At 40.0% G+C, this 27,357-nt stretch overlaps 1 protein-coding gene across 1 annotated transcript; it reads left to right on the top strand.

The window, feature by feature from the left end:
- The first annotated feature begins 203 nt into the window (after positions 1-203).
- EMB (embigin) lies at positions 204-27,334 on the top strand. Its single transcript, XM_054055235.1, has 11 exons — positions 204-539; positions 7,398-7,484; positions 9,241-9,330; positions 10,535-10,615; positions 12,763-12,937; positions 14,125-14,213; positions 17,630-17,757; positions 18,923-19,202; positions 20,016-20,049; positions 21,983-22,055; positions 23,281-27,334. Exons 1-10 carry the CDS (start codon positions 467-469, stop codon positions 22,038-22,040), a joined length of 1,095 nt encoding a protein of 364 aa, XP_053911210.1. The 5' UTR covers positions 204-466; the 3' UTR covers positions 22,041-22,055; positions 23,281-27,334.
- Positions 27,335-27,357: the final 23 nt, after the last annotated feature.

Genomic DNA, 27,357 nt, shown 5'->3' with positions numbered 1-27,357 from the left:
TGTAAGCCACTGAATTATGATTTTAAAGGCACCATGCAGCAGTCAAACTCCTGAGCAGCTCTCGCTAGCAATGCTTTTCCCGGGCACCGCTGCCCACGCCAGGAGGTTTAGCAAGGATGTGCAAAGCCGAGCTCCCATACAGAATAACCCGGCTGCCCGGAGGCACTGACCCTCAAAGCTGGGCTCTGCAGGCGCTCGCCAGCCAAAGGGCAGGGACGGACAGCCTCCTCCAGCCACGGCCCTGCGGCCGCCGAGCGCTCCCCGAGCACAGGTGCTCCGCAGCCGCACACCCAGCCGGGACGCAGCTCGCAGCCGCCCCCGGCCCGACGCACGGCCGGCAGCGCCCGGCGGCAGCTCCAGCCTCGCCCACGCCCTTCCTTCCGCCGCATAAAGCCCGGCGGCGGCTGCTCGGCCTCCTGCGGGGTGCGATCGTGCTGCAGAGCCCGGGGATCCCTCGGGGGACACCATGCCTGCCGCCTGCTCCGGGCAGCGCCTGCTGCTGCTGCTGTGCCTCGGCCTCTCGGCCGGCAGCCCCGCAGGTAAAGAGGGGCGGGGGAGGGGGGGCAGCGCCCCGGGGATGCGGCGGGGCGGGGGGTGCGGCGTGTCCCGCATCCCTTGGGGGACACAGCATCTGGGGAAGGGGTGCGGCGTGTCCCGCACCCCATGGGGGACACATGGGCTGGGGAAGGGGGTGCTGCGTGTCCCGCATCCCTTGGGGGACACAGCGGCTGGGGCGGAGGGTGCTGCGTGTCCCGCATCCTCGGGGAGGGACGCAACGGAGGAGCAACGAGTGCTCCCTGCCCCGCATCCCAAGGGGACGCAACGCTTGAGCAAAGGATGCTCCCTGCCCCGCAGCATCCCCGGGACACACACACGCAGCGGCTGTACAAAGAGTGCTCTGTGCCCCGCATCCCCGGGGGATGCAGTAGTGGAGGAGAGGATGCTCTCTGCCCCTCAGCATCCCCGAGGGAGGAGAGACACAGGGCGCTCCCGGCCCCGCATCCCCGGGGGACGCAGCCGCGGAGCAAAGGGTGCTCCTGGCCCCGCAGCATCGCCGGTGAGGGGGATACAGCGGCTGAGCAAAGTGTGCTCCCTGCCCCGCATCATCCGCGGGGAGGGGGATGCAGTAGCGGAGCAAGAGGTGTTGCGTGCCCCACAGCATCCCCATGGGATGCAGCAGCTGGGCAAAGGGTACTCCTTGCCCAGCATCCCCGGGAGACACACACAGTGGCTGGGCAAAGGGTGCTCCCTGTCCCGTAGCATCCCCAGGGCTTGCCGGCGGACACGCTGGAAAGTGGGGATCGCTCCCCTTATCACTGCCTCCCTGCACTAGTGGGTGTGCTAGACTGCGTGCTGGGGTGTCCAGTCCTGAGATCTAGTGCTGTCTCCCACTTTCTGTCCCACGGATGGGAGGATTTAAGGGTGCAGGACTTGGAGGTTGAGGTATAGCATTTTGTTGCTTCCCTGTTGTTATCAAGTAGAGTCGTAGAGCGGTTTGGGTTGGAAAGGACCTTAAAGATCATCGAGTTTCAACCCCCATTAAAAAACATAATTAAACCATCATAAGTAAAGTATTGAGTCCTGAAAAAGCCTGGATTGTTATGTTAGTAAGATAGCAATATGCCTGGCAGGTTGTGAGGAACATGCCTTGGAGGATTTTATGTTGAATTTTTAAATGTGACCCTTAAAATCCGTGAAGGGGATAACATGAAGCTTGGCATAAGGAGGAGTTTCTTCACAATGAGGGTGGTGGGGCACTGGAACAAGTTGCCCAGAAAAGTCATGGATGAGCCATCCCTGGAGATGTTCAAGGCCAGGTTGGATGGGCATTGGGCAGCCTGATCTGGTGGGAGGTGTCCCTGCCCATGGCAGGGGGGTTGGAATTAGATGATCTTTAAGGTCCTTTGCAACCCAAACTATTCGATGATTCTTTGATGAGGTACTTGAAACTTCTGGACTGTATTCTTCTTCCAGTGGTTTTCAGCAGTTTGGGAGCAGGCCAACCACCTCTCAGGAAACAGGAGCTTGTTTCTAAAACTTGCAGATTTCTGTTGCTAATCCATGCTTTGGAAGTATCGCAGAGTTGTACAGAATGGTAGCAGAAGGAAATAACCAGGTTGCTGATGCATGCTGTGCAGGATGTGGTTGTTGGAGCATGTCTTGCTAAGGCTGATAGGTTTGTGTGAACATTATTTCTGAGGCTTTAATCAACCATAAATGATTTAGCTGCATTTTCAGTTTGTAATATGTAAGTAGTGACACATTTGTTTGTGCCTCTGTTGATCCTAATAGAGAGGAGCTCCATGTGTGGCAATAACTTCTGTGAAATTTGTAGTAGTTTCCTGTAACACGAAAGGACAGTACATGTGTTTTGCAGTTCTAGAGACTTGCTTAAAATATGGATATTTTTGTATGCACACAGAGGAGGTTCTGCTTTGTAGTTCTTAAAACTGTTTTAAAAATGTGTGTGTATTTTTGTATACACACATGCCTGTGAGTAGTGTCTAACAGTCTATTTCATTGATCGAAAAGTTTGGTGACTGTAAATGGCCTGATATTTGTAGGAATGCGTGAGTCACATCATGGCAAGTTAGTTATTTTTGACAGTCACTGCCAAAAGCGGTACCTAATGGTGGTTGAACCAATTCTAAGCATAGACAAAGACATCAGTGAAATTATATCCTCTTCTGGAAAAAAACCCAAATCTAAAAACCCCAACAAAACATTGTTTGTGTTTCCAAAACCTCCACAAATCTACCGTATTCTTGAAGTTCTATACCACGGCTGGTTTTGAGCAGACATCAGGAATGAGCCACCTGCTATGGTACTCTCTATCTAAATGACGCGAGACTGTTGTTTTTCAGACTTCTGTTAGGTTTGTATGAACTGGGTAGGGAGGCTTCACTGTGACTTCCGTGATGGTTTGTGTGTGGGGAAGAGTGTTTTACGTTGGTTATTAAACAATTGTGCAAAAACCTTGTCCAGCACAGGGAATATCTGCACAGGTTCAGAAAAGGGAAGCTCATGTTCCCTTGGAGGGAGGAGAACTAAAACTGCCTTATGGAGAAGTACAGAATCAGTGAGCATTCTGGAGGTGCGGGGATTCAGAGGGTTTCTTCTGTCAAAATAAATTGCAGTACAAGCAACCAGAGGGAGCACTGGGCGCACAGGGGCTGAGCTGCATGCAAAAGGCTGGTTGCATAGCCTTCTGCAGCTGGTAAGGCAGATACCATCAGAGGACTTTATTTTGAGGCAAGTAGCTTGAGGAGAGTTCTTAACGTTCTGTTAGTTCTGTCTCTTAGTCTTGTAACTTCAGTTAATTGTTTTGAATATTTTGAACGGTTGCCTTTCACCTTCTTTGAGTTAAGACTTCACTAGAAACCACTGCCCAGTTTCCTACTTCATTTGGTGCCAGTTGTGGCTGCCTGATTTAGTTGCAGCAAATGCTGCCAGATTTCTTTGGGAAAAGCAAACCCCGACTTCTAACACTGAAGATACCAAGGATTTATGAATCAAGAATGTATCTCATTTCTTACAGACTTGCTTCCAGGTTGGATTTTTCTGTTTTTCCATGAGGGAAGGGCTTCTGTCAGGGCATTGGGGAGTCCTTCATATGGATCCTTTCATGCCTCAGGAGAGCTCAGTCTGCAGCTTTTTTCTTTTCCAGGGGCTCCAGGAGGTTCTGGCAGCTGGTTTTGGTTGCTACTGAATGTTTGTGCACTTGCATAGGGTATAAAATTGATATTAAATCATTTGACAGTAAATTAAATGTAAAATTAATTATGCTAAATTAAACCAAATTGTATCTCAGCCTTTTCCCATCCAGCCACTCTTCTGGCTCAAAAAGAGAGCAAATAAGACTTTTTTTTTTTAAGCTTAAAACTCCTCTGGTGATGAAATGTGTGGTACATCCACATTTTATCCCTCAAATATTGGCTGCGGTGGGCAGCAGAGATAAGGTAGAAATAAATTAATGTCCTCATACTTTCAGCTGCTCCTTCCTTCATAAAGATCAGAGCAACAGGAACTCAGCGAGCTTCTACACTATTGATTAAATCTAATGAAAATTAATTACAGGCTAAGGCATGCAGCCATGACTCAATAGTTTGAGAAGTTATTCCACTTGACTTGCTTACATCACTGCCTGGCTTGATGACACTAATCACGCAGTGCTCGGTCATCTTGATCTCTGATGCTTGTCAGCTGGTGTAATTGAGAGGAGAAGAAAGATGCAGTATTGTCTCTGCTGTGTAGTTTGACTAAGGAACAGATAAGGGCCAAGATTTGGAAGCAGTGGTGACTAGCAATAACAGTACTTGACTGCTTTCATTTGCTGTGTGAATCAAGGAAGAAAGCCAAGATGAGAATCTTATTAATATGCAAACCACATTACAGGTTATCTGGCTTCCATGCAGAGAGGTAACAGAGCTGCTGCTGTACAGCTTGGCACTGGCACCTTCTAAATTTATCATCTTTAGGGGTTCTAATTACTGTGCAGGTGATGCATCTACTGAGCTGACACAGTCAGGTGAACCATGACATCCTTAGAATGTCTCAAGATGCTGCAGATATAAAAATTCATAGGCCTTTCTTCAACCTTACTGCAAATATTGGAAGCACAATAGCTCTTCCTGCTCTCAGCGCCTCTGCCAACTGGGGAGTAAGACTCAGTCTTTCTCACTGGCTGGGTCACAAGCTTGCAACTAGACAGAGCAGATTTATGAAGTTTATTACTTGGGTGAAAGGCTGGGAGAGAACACTTTGCTGTGGGACCGGTGGACTAGGATGAAAAAAACCTGAAAAAATTAAGAGCCTGTCGTTAAGAACCACTAATGCTTAACTCGTTTTCATCTTGATCCAAAGTAATTGAAGTATGATGGGTGAATTAACAAAGCAGGTGGTGCAGGCTGTGCGTGACTGAGGTAGCCTGGAGTAGCTCGGTGCTGGAGATGCCAGTGTAGAGAGTGTGTGGGTTGTCTTTGCCTGTAGTCCTGAAATGAAGTAGGAGTTAACAGTGTTGTTCACTTGCAGGAAGAGGCAGGGTGTTGACTTTACCTTCTGCTGGAAAAGGGCTGTGGTGGATTGTACGTGTCTGGATGCCAGGCGCTTGCTAAGGCTGCTCTACCACTCCCCCTCTTCAGCTTGGCAGGGGAGAGAAAATATAACGGAAGTCTTGTGGGTTGAGAGAGGGACAGATCACTCAGCAGTTGCTGTCAAGGGCAAACAAGAGTTGACTTGGGGATATTACATTAATTTATTGTCAATCAAATTGGAGTAGAGTAATGAGAAATAAAAACTAAATCTTAAAACACTTTCTTCCCATCCCTTCCTTCTTTCCAGTGTTGACCACTTCTAAGTTCTCTACCTCTCCCCTGTACCCCAGCAGTGCAGGGGGACAGGGAATGAGGGTTATGGTCGTAGAATCATAGGATCATAGAATCACCAGGTTGGAAAGGACCCACGGGATCATCGAGTCCAACCATTCCTTACACTCCCTTAAACCATGTCCCTGAGCACCTTATCCAGCCATTCCTTAAACCCCTCCAGGGAAGGTGACTCAACCACCTCCCTGGGCAGCCTCTGCCAGTGCCCAATGACTCTTTCCGTGAAGAATTTTTTTCTGATATCCAGCCTGACCCTCCCCTGGCGGAGCTTGAGGCCATTCCCCCTCGTCCTGTCCTCTGTCAGTTCATCACACATTCCCTGCTGATCCTTCCTTCTCGTGGGAGGACTCCTCACCCTCTTCTCCTGCTCCAATGAGGGTCCCTTCCATTTGATGCAGTCTTTTGGGAGTGGACCACTCCAGCCTGGGTCCACCATGGGGTCGCAAGGCCTGCCAGCAAACGTGCTGCAGCATGGGCTCCTCTTTCCACTGCTCCACAGGCCCTGCCAGGAGCCCTCTCCAGCACCGGCTTCTCACGAGATCACAGTCTCCTTCAAGCACATCCACCTTCTGTGATGTGAGGTCCTCCATGGAGGTGGATATCTGCTCTGACCTCCAGGGGCTCAGCCTGCCTGACCGTGGTCTTCACCACAGGCTGCAGGGGAGTCTCTGCTCTCATACTTGGAGCTTCTCTTCTGCCTTCATCAACTTTGGTGCCTGCAGAATTGTTTCTCACAGGTTCTCACTCCTCTCTTTGGCTGCAGTAGCAGTTTCCTTTTTTCAGTTTTAAATATGTTATCCCAGAAGTGGGTGGTGGGCTCGGCCTTGGCCAGAAGTGGGCTCATCTTGGAGCCAGCTGGCATGGGCTTTGCTGGACATAGAGGAAGCTTCTAGGAACTTATCACAGAAGCCAATTCTTTAGCCCCTCTGCTACTGAAGCCTTGCTACACAAACCCAACACCATAGCTTTTCAGTTTTCATCTATGCTTGCTGCTGTCTTGGATGTCTAACAAGAGCTTATGACCCCTCCCAGACTTTGATTATGACTGCAAAACACATGTCCTTTTTCCCCCCGATTTAAAATGACTTAAAAGCTGCTAGTATGAGATTGCTCTGAGTTTGAGGAAGAGTGGGTCCTGCTGCTCTAGGAGTAGAATATGTCATGGTATACCGAAGCATGTGAAGATAGTGTTTATTTTAGGCTAACTAGTTCTGCCACCCAAATGGAGAAACAGAAAGGAAGGCGCAAAAATCTCCATTTTTATTAAATATCAAGGACCTTGAATTCTTAATAGAAGAGTGACACTGCAATATTCTCAAACTAAGCAAGTCTTCTCCCTTTTCTCTGCAGCTCTTTCTCTGGCCAAGAACATAAAGCAAAATCCTAGAGTCTTGCCAGGCTCTTTTAAAAACTGTGCTATAGGAACATAATTGCATTTGCAGTGATGTTAAGGAAAATGGAAGTAGTCATTAGTGTTACTTGGAAGTTCATGTTTGACATAGATGCCTTTTATTTTGCTCAGGAAGGTGATAACAGATGTTGTTCACTGCACCACAAAACAGTTGAAATTGCAAGATTGCAACGGGGTTCTTATTATATTCTTGAATTGCCTATTCTGTGTTTAGGAATGATCAGCTAGTGTCAGTGTCATAAGCTGGAGTGGGTTAAGCCCACAAACAAGACAGGATTTGAGTACAGGTTATAGAGTTTATTGGTCTGCTGGAATGTTCTGAAGTATGTCTTTGCCTATCCTATGGGCTAATTACAGGAAAAGATCTATCTACAGAAATTAGAGGTTAAATACTGCCACTGTTCTTAAATTATTTTTCTTGCCTAAAGTAAGCTAATGAAGGGTTCTCCCATGTTTTGGCTGGGAGAAAACTTGGGAGAAAAAAAGCAGGTAGCAGCCTGAGGTAAGGGGGTTCTGTTTGAATTCTTTTAATGAACTACCTACTTCTATATAAGTTGAGCTCAGAGAGGATGAAGTTTCTTTAAATCCTTTTCTCTTTTTAGACCCAGCTGCGACAACAAAAGGTGCCCTTCAGTCTCAGGCAAGCTCTCTGACTAAGGTGCAAGCTGGACTTCATGAATCATCTCCTGGTAATTGTTTTATTTCAGTATACCTAAAGCTATATTGCGTTTTCCTCATGATCCTAAGTTACCACGTAGAGTTTGTGTTTTCATACTAAATGTCTTGAAATAAGGTTGTTACTTTTCAGAAGAAACAGAAGTAAATATGTTATCTTCGGAAGGATCAGAGCAACAGGAATTCGGTTGTGTGTGAAAGCTCATGTTGATTAGTCCAAATCTAACATAGGCAAATTATATTTATACATGAACTGAAGCAAGTTCTGGCAAGTTATTCTAGTTACAGTTTTGTCATTGGAGGTTATAGTGCTCCTTACCCGTTTTTTACTCTTCAGAGCTTTCTAGCACAATGTGTGTGAGAACTAGAGGGAGTGCAGTAGCTAGTACATAGAATAACTCCATACATAAACACACAGCATATTTATGAGCTAAAATACGCAAAGTATTTTCTATAATATGACCTCGCCTGACTATTTTCATTTAATATGTGAAATGAGGAAAAAAGTCAGTATGAAGACCATGTTAGTGTGCAAGACGTTTTAAAAGTGGTCTTTTTTTTTTTTTTTTATTGTGCATGGATAACGACTGCCATATGAACTGGCAACAGTGCCTTCTAAATGCATCATCATGAGGGATTTCAATACCAAACTAGGTGATGCATTTGCTAGGCTGACAAACTCAGATGATCCATGACAACCTTGGCATGCTGTCAAGGTGTCTGCACACACAGAGGAAGATTCCCCAGAACTGTCAGCCTTTCTGTGTTATTTCAGGGGTAAGCACTTGGACTAGTATGTTTCTCCATCGTGCAGAGATCAAGGCTTGGTTGTGCTCTTTTCTGGAGGAACAGGTCTTCCTGTCTAGTGCGAGGAGACAGCTTCATAACTTTTGAGCAAAAAAGACTTTTTGGACTAGAGATTGACAGCAATGTGCTTTTAGGAACTTCAAAACGAACTAGCCTGAAGCTCTGTTCTTCTTGCATCGTCCACCTTAATATACCGTTTTATTGTTACCTTCCTTCATGCTTCAACCAGTTTAAGTATAAAAGTGCAGATGGAACAAGCCAAGCAAAAGGCTGATTGCCTTTGGCGTAGCATTCCTGGTGTTGTGAGCTGACATGTCGATAAAGAAAAACACTGCTTTATGGAGGGGGACGGCAGCTTGGAAGGCATGTGGTACCTCTGCTAATGCTGGCTCAGAGACTTTTAAAATGCAGACCACTTGCAGGAAACTTCGTCAGAGCCAGATTCTCTCAACCGTAGTTGAGGAATGAGTTTAGGAACTTTGAAGTCAAGTTCAGTATTTTATGCAGAAAAGACAAGGAGTAATGTGAGAAGATCTGGACTTTCAGAGATACTGTTCCTACTGCACAGTGATCAATTCTGCCACCCAGTGCTTCTCTTGGTGAGAAGACTGAAGCCGTAGCCTGATTTTCTGTATTTTCCCAGCTGGGAATGGGAATCTTTCCAACCCATGGACAAGAAGGGTAATGAACCCTCTTTCCTTCTGCAAAAACTAGAATTTTTTTTTCCTGTAGTGCTACATAATTAAGCAGATTTAATCAGTAATCACTGTTGATATATTCCCAAAATGCATTTTGATATACCTGACAATGAAGTTAATTTGCAAGCATGTAAAATGTGTCATTTAAAACACTTAGTGTATTTTGTCTATAGTGGTGAGGGGGAATCTATATTTTCTTAGTTTATCACTAAATTGAGAGAAAATTGATTTTTGTTTTAATAGGTTTGTTTTTTTCACCTTTCAGAGCCCATAACAACTGCACAAGCTGTCAGCTGGCAAACTCAGGGGAGCCCTTCAGATCATTTGACGCTTGGACATACTATATCTGCACCTGGTAAAAGCAATCACTTGTTGTCTTCTACTTAAATTGTTACATTTTAGTTACCCTAGAGTCCTACCCTTATGTTTTTATTAAATGATTATGAGGGATTTATATTAGTTGGTAATTAGTAAGACAAACAGTTTGACATTTAAAGCTGTTTAGAAAGTAAAAAAAGAAAATTGCTCTAATGGTATTGAATTGTCCTTCCCTTTAAGCGTGATTTCAAATGTCTTCTCCCAGTGTGCTTCAGTTTACTAGGAACTTGTTTGCAGATACTACGGTACTAATGAAATTATATGTGTTGATGTGGATGGAGGGGTGATGCTTTCTTATCTGAGCTACAACTGTTAAAGCTTTCTTACTCTATTCTTGAAATGCATAGAACACGAGAGCAAGCGTAGTGGTGGGAACAGACTGTTTATGCTTACAGTTGCCTGCCTGACAGCTGTACCAAGCTTTGTTTGTAGAGCCTTATAAAGGTAGTCTCTGACAGTATGGTATCCATTGCCCTACAGAAAAGTGATTTTGCTGGCCACATTAAACCTTTTAAATGTAGTTTTCTCTCACAGAAGGAAAGGTGTATATTTTAGCTTGGCAGGTGGTGGTAGATTTTGATATCCTTTGTGTGGAAGGAAGTCCCTTGCAGTATAACAGGATTTGGGTGGGATAGTGAGGGACCCCGACCATGTTCCAGTGGGGCATAGGTTCTGGCCTCTGACTTTTTTTGGCTGTGTTAAATTGTAGTGGCTTTGGGAATGTCAGTGTTCTGTCCTGTTTCTTTTAACTTTCTAAAGCTTATTACTTTTCTAAGCTCTACTTAAACATTGATGTAGTCCTGTACAGTCTAGGACCCACTTGTAAGCTTTAGGAAAAGCCACACGCATAGGTGATTCTTTTGAATCAGGCTCTGAAGGAGATAGTTATGACCTCTTTAGAGTATTGTTGCTCACAATTACAACATGATATTAAAGCTAGAAACCATCTTGTAAAATGCCATAATTACTGCGACAGTGGCCATACGACACAGCTATTTTAAGATTCTAGCTGTTAACATAAGGTCTAGGATGGCATATCCACAGTCATCGGCATTTGGCAAAGTGCTTTCCTCCCTCGAGGTTACAATAAGAGGCAATTGCAGTACTGTATTGACACTCTGCTGTATGATTGTGTTCATAGGATTGTAACTTGCCACTTTGCTTCCACACAACCTTGTTAGGTCCAGAACTTGCCACGCAAGAGTTCAAGGAGGCAACCAAAGATAACATCACTTTCACAAAGTATGAGGCACTGCTTCCTGGTAAGTGTGGGGTTTTTTTTCAGTGTTATATTCAATGTTTATGGTTATATGTAATCTTTTGTAATAGTTGTAGAAGTATTTAGGACAGCAGCTTCTTGATAAAGTTAAGATGTTCACAACGGGCAATTGATGAGTTCAGTAAAGGAAAAGTGAATAAATTTGCATGATTTGGTTGTGTGTTCTAAAAACTGGAGGATGAGATTTGCACTGGCGGAAGAGATTCTTACTCTTTCTATTAAAACTACTAGTAGTTTTAAAGACTCATAGCTATCTCTTCCCCAAATCAATTCCAGTTACAGTTTCTTTGCACTAGTGAATCCACTTGCAGATACCATGTAAGCTAGGGTACTTGTTAACCAGCAGGTATTAGTCAGCTTTGCAGCATTACAGGAGTTAAAGCATGTAGAAAAGGCAAAGAGAAGATTTGGAACTCTTTTGCAAAGTACTGGCGTGATACGGTAAGGACATAGTTGCACAGCATTTATGCTGGTTTTTTCTAGCAGGAAGCTTAAGGTAGTATCTGTTTATTGTTCTGGTACATGATCTCTCTTAGTAGAGAGATGCCCAGATATCAGTCTTGCTAGGAGTTAATCTTCAACCATGTAGAGATTTTGTGTTCCTTTCATTTAAGGTGTAGATTTATTTTTAAAATGCACTCAAAAGTTATAGATTCTATTTTTAGTGTAATTAATCTGACTATAAAACTTTTTGCTACCGTGAAACCAATTCCATTTGGAGAATTACTTTGCTCATAAACAACCTCAACAAAGGTGAGTTTTGCTTGGCTAATTTGTTGAGTGTAATAGCTGTAATAAATGAGTTGTAGTAACTGAATTTGCTCTGTTATGAAAGACTGAGATGTTGCACCTCTAAGTTTAATTCTAGTTCAACAGATCTATAGTATTTTGGCTAGGACTTGGTGTTCTGGGCATGCTGTTCTGCAGGTTGTAAATGTCTCTGCCAGAACCAGTAACGTTCAAATAATCCATGGGAGTACTTGCACTTCAGCTGGACTTCACCGCTTCTTAGGTATGAGTTGCATTACTGACTCAGTGAGCTGTACCTTAAAATTTCCTTTTCTCTCAAAGAGTTTGAGCTGTGAAATACATCTGCACTTCTTTGACCATCAAGTGCTACAGGGTAGGTCTTGGACTCAGGTGAGGCCTGGGATAATTTTTTGTGAAGTATTCAGACAGACTAACCACAGCTCTGTTTAGGTGTGAAAGAAAAGGCCAAGTGTGGAATAGAACATCTGTGCTGACAAAGCCAGAGGTGTTTTTTTAATAAAGCACGTATATGAATTGGAGCAAATATCTGCTACTGAGACCTTGGGTTTGGATATACTTATTTTATGCTAATGGAGCTTGCTAAAAGCAAAAATGTGTCAAGTTTTTCTACTCCATTGGAATATTTTCATGATGTAATCTTAATGGCTTGCCAGTAGGAAGGCAAAGGCAGCTTTAAGTGTATTTTGAAGATAGTATGGTTTCAAGGTGAGTAGCTGTAGCATGAATGGCCAGATCCAATAATGTTAAAGCTGTGGATTTTATCAGAAACTTCACTAGTTACAGAACATTACGATACTTTGAGATTATAGGTAAAAATCTGGAACTGGCTAAAACCTGTATACTTATACATATTTACAGATCTACTGGTTTTGATATTATTAATGTAACTTTTAATATATTTCCTAGTATCTTTAATCCAATAAATCCTGTAAATTTAATCCAATAAATTGTTGAATACCACGTGTGAAGTCAATAAGGAAGTATAGGCTTACTTTGTTCCCCTCGTTGAGAGCTAAGAACTTAATATATTTTGGTTTGGGTTAAATTATGTAGAAGCATAAGTCTACCTTGCTTTCAGTGGAATTAATTGCTTTCTATGTTAGAGCCTTCTAGGAAGCTTACCTACGGAATGGAATGACTGTCATTTTTGTAATGGGTGCATATTGTAGCTCAGTTATGACTTAAGAAAATTACTGTCAGCACTGATTGTCTCATTTTGCATGAGTTTTACCCTGGAAAGTATAACAGCAAAACACTGTATCCACTTGTAATCCAGCATATGTAAAACACAATCTTTGAATCTCTTTTTCCCCCAGAATGAAGAAATATGTTTTTATACACAATTTCTTACATTTTTAGGAGTTTCTGGAACTTCTGTGGAAAAATATATCACTTTGGACAGTGCAGCTAGAATTGAACTTTCATGCAGATTGGACAATAAAAATTCTCATTTGCAAAGTCTTCAAGTGATTTGGAAGAAAGGAAATGAAACAATCGGACACATCAATAAAACTGAAAACAGCTGGAGCATCAAGTGAGTAGCATTCTTTAGAACCTGCAAGTCAAACTGTTAAGTAGTTATCACAGGCATATATGCTGCCAAGTACTAGTTGTGTATTTATATTACAAAAGAAACAAATGTGGTGATTAATACATGCCCATAATCAACACATTAAAGCTGCAGGAAAGGGAAAAGGCTGCAGTTGCCATGATCTTGGATGAAGAGTTCTTTTTCCTCTAGTGCTGGAAAAACAAGGTTTCTTCAAGACAAGAATGTAGGATAAGGATACAGTTCTTTGAGGCCCCGGTAATGCTGTTCAGTAAGTGGAGTAGTAATCTCTGTCTGAGATTGCTAAAATACCTCAATTTCTTTTTCTACTCCCATTTTTTCACATTTTCTTTTCCACCTCAGTGCTGCTTTGCAGAAGTCTGAAAGGCATGAGTGGCCAGTTTTGTTTTTTTCATTCATAGTTAGCAAAAGAGGGGGAAGAAATTAGCTTTATGGTGAAGATGTTTTGGATTTTTCAAAGGTTTTCTTGACTCTTTGGATCTTCTAGAGCGACTCAAGAAATGTTGCAAAAAATTTTCTTCAATTGATAGAATTTTCTGTTGGAATTTAAGTCTGTAAATAGGTTAATACTAACCAGGTAGGCTCCAGTTGATTTCTCTGTTGCTTTGGTTTCTTAACATCAATAATTTTTCTATAAAATTTCTGTGAAAGAGAATGTGATGAGAAGATACTATAACTTTTCTGCATATTTACAAACACAACTGTGTAAATATTTTTCAAAGTGGCTGTGACGTATATACTGTGCCAGCAGAAAAGATTCTGGACTCCATTAGATAACAGCTGTTCAAAACTGTTTTGTGTTGGAGCTATGCTAGCAGTCGACTGGCTAGTTTTAGAAAGAACAAACCATTTAAATCTTTTTTGAAGTCTCTTGTGTGCTACAGTTCACATGGTCTAATTTGGTAACCTATAGATCTTGCTGCTTAAAGATGTTTGTTTTCCAGTACACTTGTGCTCTTTGTTTTTTCTTACAAATGTCATGCTGTTTCTACATAGCACTACACCTGAATCCTAGAGTTTTAGTGATGTTATGTTTGCTGCTCCACTACTCATCTCTGCTGGTTTGTTTAGAATATTAGGTAGCAGTCACTGATAGGTGTGGACAAAAGAAAATAAAAGCGAGAAACCAAACTGGTGAATTTATTTTTAAGATTGCGGATCTTGGATAGCAGTAACTTGGGAAGTTATAGTTGTTCTCTGAAAAGCAAAGAAGAAATTGGCGCTGCGTTTCATTTACAAGGCAAGTTTTTTAAACCTTTTTTCACTTGACCATTGAAATAATGCATTAGTATGGTTTCTGGGTAGTATGGAAATTGCAACTTAATTTGATGAGCACTAAGTGATATGGTCAAGCCAAGTGACAATCAGTGTTGAAGGCATTCCTATAGCATGGAGGGAATAAGAATCTTGAAGGAAAAACTGAAAGCTTTTTTAACAAAATTTGCTAACAACCAAAAAAGCATATAAACCTATTTTCTTTCCTAAATGAGGAACCGATTTCCCCTTCCCTCTCCATGCCTACAGCAAGAATGAACACTCCTCACTTTCTGGGGGGTGGGACAAAAGGATGACATCTCATAAATTCTTCGGAAAACAGAACCAATGAGTTGGAATTTTAGCCTGAGATTTGATGTTACAATAGGACTAATAATAACTGGCAGAATGGATTTTTTTGAACAAATTTCTGAAACACCATTGCTTTAGTGCATCTTTCATTCCATATAATATAACAGCTGTTGTATTAAAAGCTAGTGTGCTTCCCTGGGCAGTTTGAGTGCCCTTTCTTCTGTTTTGCATTCCCTTCTCCAATAATGTTGCCCTTGACAGTAGTGAATGAAATCCAGTTGAACGGAAGACGTGTGGAAATGAAACAAACACAAGCTGCTGAAAACTTTAATCTCTAATGAGAGCTACTCTCCTCTGTTCCCACTATCCTAAATTCTGCGAAGAGCAAGGCAAGCATTTGCTCCGTGAAAGCTCCAGACTGTGATGTATAAGAAAGGTTCCCCTGAACGCAGGCTTATAAAACCCCTAACTGTTAAAATAACTATCCTAACCTCAGCTGAACTAGTTAGCAGAGCTTCGTAATTCTCAGTGCTGCAAGCTGGCTTTGTTCAGCAGGATATCTGCTCGTATGGCTTGAGGAAATGCTCACGTATATTTAAGTCTTGGAACAGTAATGCTGGTGTCTGCTTTCAGACCTTCAGCCAGGGGACGCTAGCTTGCAGTACTGAAGAAAGACAAAACTGTGGTTTATTCTGTCCCTTTTGATCTCTAAAAATGATTATATATTTTTCTTGTCAACATGTGGGTAAGGTTTAGTTGAATGGCTACCCAACTCTTTCTAGATCAAAAAAAGTCAAAGGAGATCTTATTCTTTTGAAAGTACACAATAACTATTTCAGTAAGAGCAGGACTGACTCAATAGGGAAGTCATCTTTTCCGGAACAGTGCTTAGGACTGTTTGATTTATTACAAGAAGATGAGAGAGCTGCTTCATAATGGTTGAATGCTGCCATAAAAGGTAATGTCTTGACACTTTTAAAGATTAATGCAAGAATGAAGGAAACGGGGAAAGAGAAGTCCTTGAATCTTCCAGTCAATAATGCAGAGAGAACAATTCTCGAACTGAAAGATGAGTAATGTGTTGGTATAGACTCAGTGGCTAAATTCATCACTGCTGTAACTAACTGCAATAGCTTTTCCACGACGCAGCTAGGCATTACTAGATGTGTTGCCTCTGTTCTCCTCCCCCTATTCTGGCTTGGCGTAATCCTGCAGATTTTGAGTTGAGCTTTCAGCCAGGTCTGCAGAAAACTATAACAGTTTGAAATCCTTATAGGAAGTTCAAGTTATTAAGCATGGAGACCAATCATAGGCATTTTAAAATGATGTGAAGTGTTGCAACAGCTGTATTAAGGAGCAGATGAGATTAATTTGTGTTTGCCCTCTGAGGGATCTTTAAGCAGTTGTTCAGGTATGCGTACTATGAAACAACTTTTGTCTTAAACCACTGTGATAATCTGACTGAAATAAATGCTGGTGCAATCACTTGTCTGTTCCTCTCCAACAGTTTGATTTTTCTGCAGAGCAGAAAAATATTCTGCGCAGCAGCTTTGTTGCTGAGTTATGAGTCATCTGCTTGCAAAAACACCTGGAACAAAGCGCATTATTTCCTGAACCTCATTCAGGGGTTAACCACTCTGTTACAGAACCAGATCCCAGAACTTATGGATGTTCACGTCTTTAATCATGACTAGTGCCTTGCCTCTGATCAGTATGAATAAATCTTTTTTACCATCACATAAACCTGTTGCGATGCTTACAGGGTTTTTTTTTTTTTTTTGTTTTCAGATGTTCCATTCTTTTTCTCTACCTCCTATTTTCTGTTGTACAAATTGCAAAGGAAATGGCAGCAGTTACTAGTAAAGTTGTCCTTTTTTTCTGAAGGCGATGGAGATACTCTGCCACTACTCTTTAGAAAGATAGTGTTTTTAAAACACATGTGAAGTGAGAAGACTTTACTGATATGAAGGCTGGATTGATGTATGGTACAGCAAACTCTGAGGTTGTAAGCAGGGTTCTTATTAATAGACAGGCTTCATATATATTTCTAGAGCGGGAATTTTTAAGTACAAATACTTGTGATAAATGAACTTTTTGGGATAATTCAACAAGGAGGGGGAACAAGTGCAATCTTAGTTTATAAATATTGTTCCATCATAACCACCTAAGGCAAATTCTTGGCCTGTTTAGTTGTGTGTGGCCAATATAAAAGATGCACTAGATCTGTACTTAAAAGACAGCAGTGAAACAAAGTAAAAATGAAAAGAAATGGATCTGAGGAAAACATCCTAATAGAGAGGGAAAGACGAGGGAAGGGGAAATACATGCTCTATCATAATATATTTGCTCGGCTCTAGCTTTGTCTGTGGGAGTACTCAATACATTCAAATGCCTTTTTTTAGGCTTTTGCCCTTAGAAGGCTGCTGGGGGGACCTGCAGTTCTGGTGGCTGGGACGAGTAGCTCTAAAGTTGTAATCTGTATTGTCTTGTTCTGTCATTAGCAGGATTGTCTCAAGAGTCCTCTTTCCTAACATGCAGCCACAAGTCATTACTTCAGCTTAGAAAATATTTGAAACTACAAAGCTCCCTCAATCTGCAGCGTTGTGTTAGTTACTAAATAAAGTTCTGCAACTTGCCTAATAACATTACATGGTAGCATTGTGGCTGGAATAGACTTCCATCAATTTTTGCAGATTGAGTGAACCACAGAAAAATGAGGATGTTTTTTTCTGGTGTACTAGAACTGAAGCATGTAGCTTACAGCTGTCAGTGAAGGGAAAGAGGAAAAGAGCGAGGGTAGAAATTGGTCTGATTATAACTTGTTATTTCGGTATTGGCAACTTTTATTATCCTACAGCAATGAGAGCAGAGTTCTGGTAGTCTTCTGCATAAATTCTGTATATGGGATATCAGCCTGAAATTACTTTTAGTTTACATTGTGTCATGAATGATAGAATTACCTGTGTTTATGGGAAAAGGAAATGAATGGACTACTGCAACTACATACCTAAATATAATATACATTATCTTTTTGTGATACTGTAATTGAAACCTGTAGGTGTTACTTGAATTTTTTTCCTATTTATTTAGTACCAAAAATTGAAGGAAGAGAAAAACCCATAGTCAGTTATGGAGGTGATACAGGTGTAATGACGTGTGAGAGTTCTGACTATATTCCCATTGCTTGGAGTTGGTATATGACCAATGGAAGTGAACAGGTAAGGTTTCCATCTGTTGGCCAAATAAAACAACGTGGCAAAAGCCAAGTACAGGCACTTTGTAGAGTATAATGACATCTCACTGTAGGCTTTAAAAATTCCCTTTCCATTAAAATTAATATAAATCTCTGCACACAGAAAAAAAAAATTATAAGTATTCATGTTACGGGGATATTGTTTATGTTCTGATTTGTATGATGTTCCTGTTCCAAAAAAGTCCCTGTAATACCCCTATTGCCCAGATAAGACCCATCTGGTTTGTTTTATTCTTGAGATGTTTGTCTCTACTGCATTAATGGTGGTTATATTGCTCAGATCTTACTATTTGGTACAAAACAAAATCTTATCACAGCAAGACACCCTTTTAAAAGATGTGTAAGGTATTGGAGACTTGAGGGAGAACAGGAGTATATCCCCTCTCTTCCTCCCCCTCCAGGTACAAGTAGTTCTGTATTTCCCAGCCTGTGTAAGTTCTCTGGGGCACTGGTCGAGGAGTTTATCTTATGATGGAGATGGCTTTGCCAGTTGATTCTGAAGGAGCTGAAATATCTTTTCACTTCAGCTCCAGCCTTAAAGGCTATGAGGCAAAATACTGCTCGGCAGTTTTCCTCCTTGACTCCTCCCCATTCAGGATTCCCCTTACCCTTGGAAGCATAGCCACTTTGGTTTAGCCCTTTTCTGGGGGAAGTGCTGTCAACTGAAAGGAGGTAAATAGATCTGTCTCCTTTATACTGCTGGAGAGTAGCATTGACTTTTAAGACCATAAACGTATTTCCTAGCAAAGCAGCATTTCTGGCTCAACTTCCTTGAATGTGCGTGCTTCATGCTGTGGCAGAACCTGGCCATAAGATTCTGACACCTCAAGCTGCCTTTCTCAGCAGAGAGTCAATAAAGTCAAGGGTACTTTCATCTGACCTTAAAAAGACTAAAACAGCTCAGAGAACTTGCTCACTTAAATTGCATATTTTCTTCCATTGAATGTAAAGGGAACCAGAGTGGACGGATAAGATAAATGCTTCCCTTCAAACATGGACTAAACGTGTTTCACAAATGATGCTTGCTCTTAACTCAGTTTACATTTGTATAGAACTATGGGATAATATAAATTCATTTAACCTTTTCTTATAGCATTAATGAGACTTGTTTTGTATATTTTTATATTCAGATTGCCCTTAATGACTCACTGCGAGACAAGTATGTAATTAATATCATATCTGCCAATGTAACGCAGCTGAAGATACTGAACCTCACCGAGGAAGATGATGGTGAATATTGGTGTGAAGCTGCTTTTGAACTAGGGGAAAGCAGAGCGAGCGTGAGGCTTAAAGTTTTGTCCTTTATGGTGCCTCTCAAACCGTTTCTGGCAATTGTGTCTGAAGCTGTTATTTTAGTAACTATCATTTTCCTTTATGAGATATATTCGAAAAAGAAAGAGAAGCATGCAGGTAAGTCTTATTTTTTTTTTTTTTAGTATTTTCTAACTTTTTTTTCCATTGAAATTACAAGCAAAGTTACAAAAGCATGACACATAGCACTTCATACATGAAGTTCAATGATTTTTACATCTGCGTGTTTATTCTGAAAAAATACTTCCTTGTAGAACATTGTATTATTTTAATTTTTTAAATTTCTTCCATGAATCTAGAATTCAGGTACAGAGTGCTTGTGTTAAGCAATACTTTCACATAAAGGGTTTGACACAGAAATATTTTACTGGCATGACAAGAATGTAGAGGCCATATATGTTGGAGAATGATTAGGAATGGAAGCAACTGTTGGTAATCTTAATAAGAGTAACTTCTTTCAAGAAACTGAGTAAGAAGGAAAAATGAATTAAACTAAAATGCACTTAGGTTGGTTACTGAACCTAAGGTTCACATAGATGAGCCCAAGTGGATGTGCAGGGCAAAATAGAAGTAACATATATAAACGCTATGTATATATGTCTATGTATTATCAATATAAGGTATAATAAATACATGTATACATGTGTTTTTCTATACTATACCTGTATGTGTTATATAATTTATAATATGCATTAAAATAAGATTATTAAAAGTTGATCAAAGTAAGTTTTCTGATAAATTTGCGGGTAATTCCATTGAATAGAGGAACAATATTTTTTTTAATTGGATAGGAAAACTAGTAAAATGAAAAAAGATTGCTTTGTTTAGACATGTAGTAAATAATAAAATTAAATGGAACTTTTCTACTGTTCGTGAAATTGAGAACTTATAATCCTTTTTTCTGTTACGCAGAAGATGAAAAAGAATTTGACCAAGTTGAGCAACTGTACGTATAGAATTTGTATTTTATAGTTAAATACCTGTTCTTGTGCATATTAGTTTGTTGTATGAAGTTATACCTTGTCGTTGGTAAGGGTTAACAGTTAGTGAGAAAGTACAGTTTATTTCTTTCCTTAAGACTTCCTAATTCAAGAATGTGCAGGTTGCTGTTTTCTAGTTGGCACTTAATTTTGGTGTTTGGGAGGCATTTCCCTTCTTTTGTAAGGGCACCATGTGTCCTCATTATAAAAGTATTCTAAAAGGCTATAACTTTCAGGTGGAAGTTTTGCAGAAGAGGTTTTGAATTCTCCTCAGATATACTTTTTGTCCACTTTAACATACATTTCTCTCACTTGCGTATGGTGACAGCCCTGACTGTCCTAGGTAAGCCTGTTGTTGCTTGGATGTTGGGAGCTGGCATTGTTGGCTGCTTTGATGGTAACCTCAACCTTTTGGAGTGGGGGAGACTGTGCTGATGGTCTGGGCTCCTGGGGTGCAGGGACGGCTGCATTACTGGAACCAAAGGAGCAACTGTAGGCACTTCTGTTCTCTTCTGCTGCCTGAGGGCTGGTGCTCCCATGGTTGCTCCCCCCTCCTTTAGGGTGAAGCATTTCTAAATATGCACTTGTTAGAATAAGCTATACTTCCCTCCCTCTGCCCATCACTTGAAGCCCAGTCACTTAATTTGGCCTATTAACTTTCATTTTGTTTTAATATGCAGCCTAGCAGTTCCTCTTTCTTGGTGCATCCAGTCTGTTCCAGTTTTCTTTTTCCTCAGTCCCTTCTCTCCTCTTATCTCCCTTTTTTTGGCCTTCTAAGTAGCACTGTCTTCTCTTTTTAAATTTCTTGCTGCAGAAAGTATATTGTATTCACTTTCCTATTCTTTCCAATACTAGCTGAAAATACATTGATTCTTTTCCCCTTATCTAAACAACTCAAAAGATGTAATTCCATTATAGTATAAAGTGCAGGTGTGTCTTGGGAATATAGTATACTATTATACTGAGTGTTTGGAGATATGTCTTGGGCTGAAAATTATATAACCTCCCTTGTGGCACAGCCCTGCTTCTTATAAACATGCTGAAACCACATTGCAATAGGATTCTAACACAGTGTAGTGCACTACAGTGTTTTCATGCTTGAGATGTGAGATGTTTTGATCAGCTGCTTGATCTTTACTTTGGGATTCTGTCTTAGATAAACACATGAGGAAAATCTATTAAACTGTTTACTTCTTGCCTGATTCTAGTAACAAAGTTATTTTAACTACTGGCTGTTCAGGATATAGAGTTGTGTATGAGAGATAGCGGTTCCAAAAACTTCCTTGGTCTATTAAAGCAAGTGATGACTAATACACAGCTGAACTTGGTTGATGAGGCTATAATTAAAATGTCATATCCAACAATGTATCAGGTGGGAGGCTAGTGATTCAGAAACAGATTTTGTTTTTGCAAGGGAATTGTTAATTCCAGTCTTGATTGGGACCAACACCATCCCGCTAGTTGTAGGTACTCCAGAAGGAGCTATCGTATGACTCTTCCAGCCAATGTTCTGAGGATGTTGAGCTGTATATTGGTTGAATTATGTATTTGAGCATTCACTTTACATACAAATTCTATATACTGAATGAAGTGATAGTGCAGCTATGATTTCTGGGAATCCTATCACTATTAACTTCTGCCCAGAACTTTGTGGGATTTTTGAGTGAGATTGAGTTGAGCCTTTATTACTTTGCTGAAAGACTTAGTGTCAGTATTTTGGTTGCTTAAATTTGTTTAAGAAGGTTGTTTAATCTTCTTTTTCCTTATAACTTCCCATGCTAAAAGAGAGAAAATAAAATACATTTGAGATGTATTCCGTTTGGATTGTGGGACTGGAGTGACTGTGCTCATCCTATACTTAAATGTTGGGTTTTGGAATTTAACCTTTCTTTCTTACAGTAAATCTGAAGACAGCAATGGTCTGGAAAACAGTAGTGCTAGGCACAGAAGAATTTAATCTGGTTCCTAAAAGGTAAGTAGGAGATGAAACAGAGATCAGAGTTTACTTTTCTATTGAGCGGCCTAGAACAAGGGCAAAGAAATCCACTGTGCCATCTTAGTCTGTTTTTGCTGATGTGGGAACAACATAGCAATAGAACCATTGTTTAGATGAAACAATGTGTAGTCATTCATGATGTAATATCAGAAAGAAGTTGAGTCCACAAACTTTTAATTAATGACGTGATCATCATTGAGGTTTAATAGTTCTGTTCATCCATGCAGTCCTTAAAGTGGAACCAGATTAACCTGCTTAATTGTTTGGCTCCTGATCATGAAACAGTTCTGTGAATGCTGGGGTAGGTGTTGAGATGCATAAGAACAGCTGATGTATCCAAAATCCTGCTCGCTTTAGGCTGTATTTTGGGTGTTGAGTGAATTTATGGAGGAAGGATGCAAGTTTAATACCAAGGGCTGAATGGGACAGTAGCAAAGATATGAAACAAGGGATTACAGGAGTCTAGGGAGGAAGGCAGAGTTCGATAGATGGTGACTGAAGGGATTAGTGGTAGAAGAAGGAAGCAGAGGATATGTAGCCCTGTGGAAGCTATATAATGACATACTTCCCTGACTCTCTGCCCTATTTACAGTCTAATTACCAGCTGCTTCTACTTAATGACAGCTGGATATACTCGTTAGAGGACAGTCTGTCAGTTGAGGAGCAATCCCACACACTATAGCTGTTTCCTCTTGTTATCCCTTCTCTGCATCTGGCACCCCAATCTCTCATCTCAAAAGGAGAGGTGTGAATGATTTCACATGCATGTCATTGTTGGTACTGCTTTTCCTCATCACAAGACATCTACCTGCAGGAAGATTGTTTCCATAACCTCTGTTTTAAAGAACAGAAAGAGAAGTGCCAGGTAAATTTCATTCAGAGAATGAAAAATCAGAACAATCAAGAACAAATTGTTTCCAAGAGTATATTTTCTCCTCTATTTTCTGCATGTTATTGTACTTGTTGGTTGCTGCGACTTAGGTTATTGAGAATTTTTCCCATGTTGCATTAAGGTTGCAGCCTTGTAAGGTCCTTTCGACAGGCAACACTCAGCAATGCACTGTGAAGCATTCAGATTTGCAAATTTGGATCATGTAAAAAAATTAACCTGGAAAAAGTTTATTTTCAAAAATGGAGAATATTAAGTGGCAGAATAAGAGTGTCTTATAAGGAACTGTGTTTTTTCTTTTTTTTAATTCAGGAGATCTAAGCCAACAGAAGTAGAAATCTTTGCAAAGCTACGGAAGATGTATGCGGCTATGCATTTTAAGCACCCATGATGCTTCTAAGTAAACTCAGTAATGCTTTAAAAATAGCTATAAAACTGTTCGTTTTATACAGACAGGTATCTGTTCTAATAGACTATATGTAGACCTTTGTCTGTAACATTGTTTCATCATTTTACTACTAAAAGGCAGTTTTTCTGTGATTAGACTTCCTGTTTTATGACTGATCTGTTGAATTTTGTCCTAAATCTCAACTAACCTTGCATTCACTGAAGAAACGGGTAATATAAATGGGCCTTTTATATAAGGGTTATGAAGCTGGAATTGTAAGATCAAAAAAGTATTTCTACCAAAGAAAATGCCTTTTCCTAGTGGTTGAAGCAAACGTGACACAGCCATTGTTACCAAAGAAATGCTCAAAGAGAAATCTTTATTATAATTTAAATGAAACATTAACAGTTTTGCAGTTTGCTCTGAACAGCAAGATGTCTTCATTCCAATTTTTTTTAGCTTCATTTAAATGAGAAACAAGTACATTCTGAATACTTGAGATGAATTTTGATATGTCCTGCCGTATGTCTGTGCTATTATACTGTAATTGTAAATAGGCTAAACACATAAATATTATACAGAATAGTTGTTTTAGAAGTATTTCAGAATAGCTGAAAGAAGCAAAGGGGATATAATACCATATCAGAATATAACTGAAATAATTCCTTACGCTTGCACAAATTACTGCAGGATCTGAGGACTGCAAAACCAGTTTTGTGATTATAATTCATATAGAACTCAGAAATTTCATGTATACCTATATGATTCTCATCGTACATCCTGTCTAGTTGGTATTTTTACATGCAGCGTACTGTATTGTTCCTTAAACTCTTCTCAGAGCATAGAGAAGGTCTTGAGCAGCTAAAATTTTCAGGGTTGTAGGATAAAGCAACACGAATACCACTGATTCTGCTGTTAAGACTTGTGACATTGCTTTACAAGAGCTGGATGTCATAACTTCAAATATACCACTTATTTACATTCAGCAACTGAAAATTGTTCAGCTAATAGAAAAGCATTTGATTGCATTAGTTGCCTTTGCTTGCTAATACAAAAGGAAAGTAAGAAACTTCTATTTTCGGAAAGGAGAAGTGAAGCCTTTAGAAGAATTTCTTCTCTCAATAAAAATATAAGGAAAAAAACAGGCAGCACTTGCAAACTCCGTAGGGAAGGAGTAGGAAAAAAACAATCTGCAAATAGAATTTCCTCATATTGGTAATGTCTCTTTGAACATAAATAAAGGAAAACAGAATAATAAAAGAGAAAATAGATCTAATTCCCTTCCTTTATTTTTTCTATTCTACTGCGGTTATAGGTTTGAAAATATCAAAGTCTAGACCTGGCTGCTTTGTTGGAGATGGGGATAAAATCCAGTCTGATTTATGCTTTTTTATGTTTTCGTAGTTAATAGTCTGATCAATGGGTTTTGTTTTCTTAGTTTATTTTGCAGCGAAGTCCAAAGAAAAAGCAGTGGGAAGTATATAAGCATCAAGTGATTGACAATAAGAGCTGAACACTGATAAAGATTTCCCTTGCTAACATACTGTGTTTATTGTATTTGCCTTGGAGTTTCTATGCACTGTACAAACAATGCATTTACAGGTTTTTATATGAATTTGTCATTGATATAACAGGATTTTTGTTACAGTTACTAGATATTTGCAGTTTAAAAATTACTTCTGTATATTAATCATTTGCAACGTAACTTTATTTTTTGTAGAAAATAGGTTTTTGATAAAATTCAGTAATAAAAAAGTAAGCTTACTTACAGATCTAATTAGATTATGAATAAAGAAAAATTATCTTTTGCAAGAAAGAGAAGGCCAGGTACTATCTGGAAAAAAACCCCCACATTTTAATCAGAAATGGTAACAACTTCTACGTTCACTTGAGGATTCCTACCTGATCTTGCAAATTGTGGTATGAAGTCTTGGCCAGCATAGGCAAGTTACTTTTTTGGTGTTGGCAAGCAGGGGCTGCAGGGACTGGAGACTCTGGATTAAGCATGGATTTTAGATCTAGATGTTTTCCTCGTATCAGGACTGTGTTAGAGTTTACTGCTGTAACTGTGGTTTTAGCTTGACTTGTCTGCAGCGTGTTCCACTTGCCCTGTCTGCAAGGGGTTTGGTGTTTATTTTTAGTTTGACAAGTACTTCCAAATTGTAAGCTCAGATAGAACTGTATGACTTTCCTTAGGATGGAGACCTCAGAATTACCCAGTAAGGAACCAAGATAATTAAGTGGTTGGCTATAGGTCGTTGGACACACAGTTTTGAGGAAGAGAGAAAAAAGCCTATCAATAGTGATACAGAAATCAGCATCCATGTGCCTCTCTTTTTCAGCCAAAGAAAACGAAGTTTATATTCTGCTGTTAAATTCACCCTTGAAACTTTGAAACGCTGGCTGCTGAGTAATTGAAATTAGAAAGAAACTCATGGGTGTAGCTAATGTAGGAGGAAATTTTCAGTTGAGTCGTTCTGTAAGTGTACCCGTCCTGTGCAGGCTGACCACAGTTAACCACATTATATAGCAATTCTAGCTGGGAGGTCTCCAAAAATAGGATGGGGCAAGAAGCGAAGAAAGTTGAGAACGGTTGTAGGGACATAGGAAGAACCTTTAGTTATTCTATAGGGGTTTTGAGGGACAGAGAGCAGAAGCTGAGATGACTTGAAATTAGATGTCTACAGGGAACTAAGAGTACAGATCTGTGGGATCAGCAAGGGTTTTCCAGCTGTGCCATTCAGTGTTTGTGTAGGAAGTTCTATATGGTGACTGAATATAATCTGCCATTGCTAAGGACTTACACAGGTGAAAACACAAAGCCAAGTGATAGTTTTCATAAGAGGATTGGAAGTTATATTCTAGGAAAAAAATTCTCTGCTGATTAAGTACTTTTGAAGTAGCATTACTTTCTTGTGCTACAACATGCATATAAAATGCAGTAAACAATTCTTCATGAAAAATAATCCAAGTTCCAAACTTTACAACTTGTTACTGAAACTCTTTGAATTGTCTAGATTTACTGTTGATAAGAGTAGTTTTTCTAGTTGAATTTTTAGGACTTCAAACCTGTTATGTTGTTCCGTCTTAGCCAAAATGATTTTTCTTCCATACAGAAATATGATCTGATTTGTTTTCCCATTCAGTCTTTTATTTAAATAAAGACTTTTGTTCTTTTTTATTATTGGAGTAATATTTCTATCAACTGACTTCCTGAAATCTATTTAAATTGACATTAAAAGTTATGTAACAGTGCCTTGAAGGAATTAGTTTACCATAGTTAAGTTCAGTTTTCCACTTTTGTAATATGTTTAATAGTTTCAGAGGAGACCTGACCGCAAAATCTATTTTTCTAGTGACAGACTACTGAGCCTAGTGCTTCTATTACGCTTGCCTTATTCTACATTCTGATTTTGTACACTGTGCTTACTCAACTTGTTTTATTGTTTTTCTTGAACAGCAATATGAATACAGAAAATGGAATAGAGTCTGTATGGTTGACGTATATGCAGTAACAAGAACAGTTATGAGTAGTTTGATAATATTGTGCTTACAAATAATTCCAATAAAGCTAACCATGAAAAATTCATAAAGTGGAGAGTGAACTTATGTCTGACATCTCAGAAACAAGTAGAGAACTCTCTCATTTCTTTTTATATCTCTGTTCCCACAGATGTTATTTTAGACCTAAACTGCTCATTTGCTTGAGTACCAAACTCTACTTGTATCTATAACCTTCTAGATGGAAATTGCCAAAGATAGTGATATGCAACTAATGCCTTTGTAAGTGCACATACTGCATCTGGAATACTTTCAACACTTTTAATTTGGTCATCTATGTTAGGAATCCATTATCGCATTTCCTCTGTTAGAGGAGGTGGTAGTGTGGGGGAAGGATTATCTTCCACTAGACAATAACAACCTAAATAGAATCAGTGGGGTAAATATCAGTCTCTGAGATAGTGTTCATTTTTTTATGAAGTACAGGGTGTCAAAATGTA

This window comes from Cuculus canorus, chromosome Z (assembly GCF_017976375.1).
Source record: "Cuculus canorus isolate bCucCan1 chromosome Z, bCucCan1.pri, whole genome shotgun sequence".
In the NCBI taxonomy this organism is placed as follows: domain Eukaryota; kingdom Metazoa; phylum Chordata; class Aves; order Cuculiformes; family Cuculidae; genus Cuculus; species Cuculus canorus.
The sequence above is the reverse complement of the archived record's forward strand: the minus strand, read 5'-3'. Positions and strand labels throughout refer to the sequence as shown.

Coding starts and splice junctions, on each gene's coding strand:
- EMB (XM_054055235.1), top strand. CDS start 467: ATGCCTGCCGCCTGCTCCGGGCAGCGCCTGCTGCTGCTGCTGTGCCTC. Junction 14,214..17,629: donor CGCTGCGTTTCATTTACAAG/GCAAGTTTTTTA, acceptor CTATTTATTTAG/TACCAAAAATTGAAGGAAGA. Junction 20,050..21,982: donor TTTGACCAAGTTGAGCAACT/GTACGTATAGAA, acceptor TCTTTCTTACAG/TAAATCTGAAGACAGCAATG.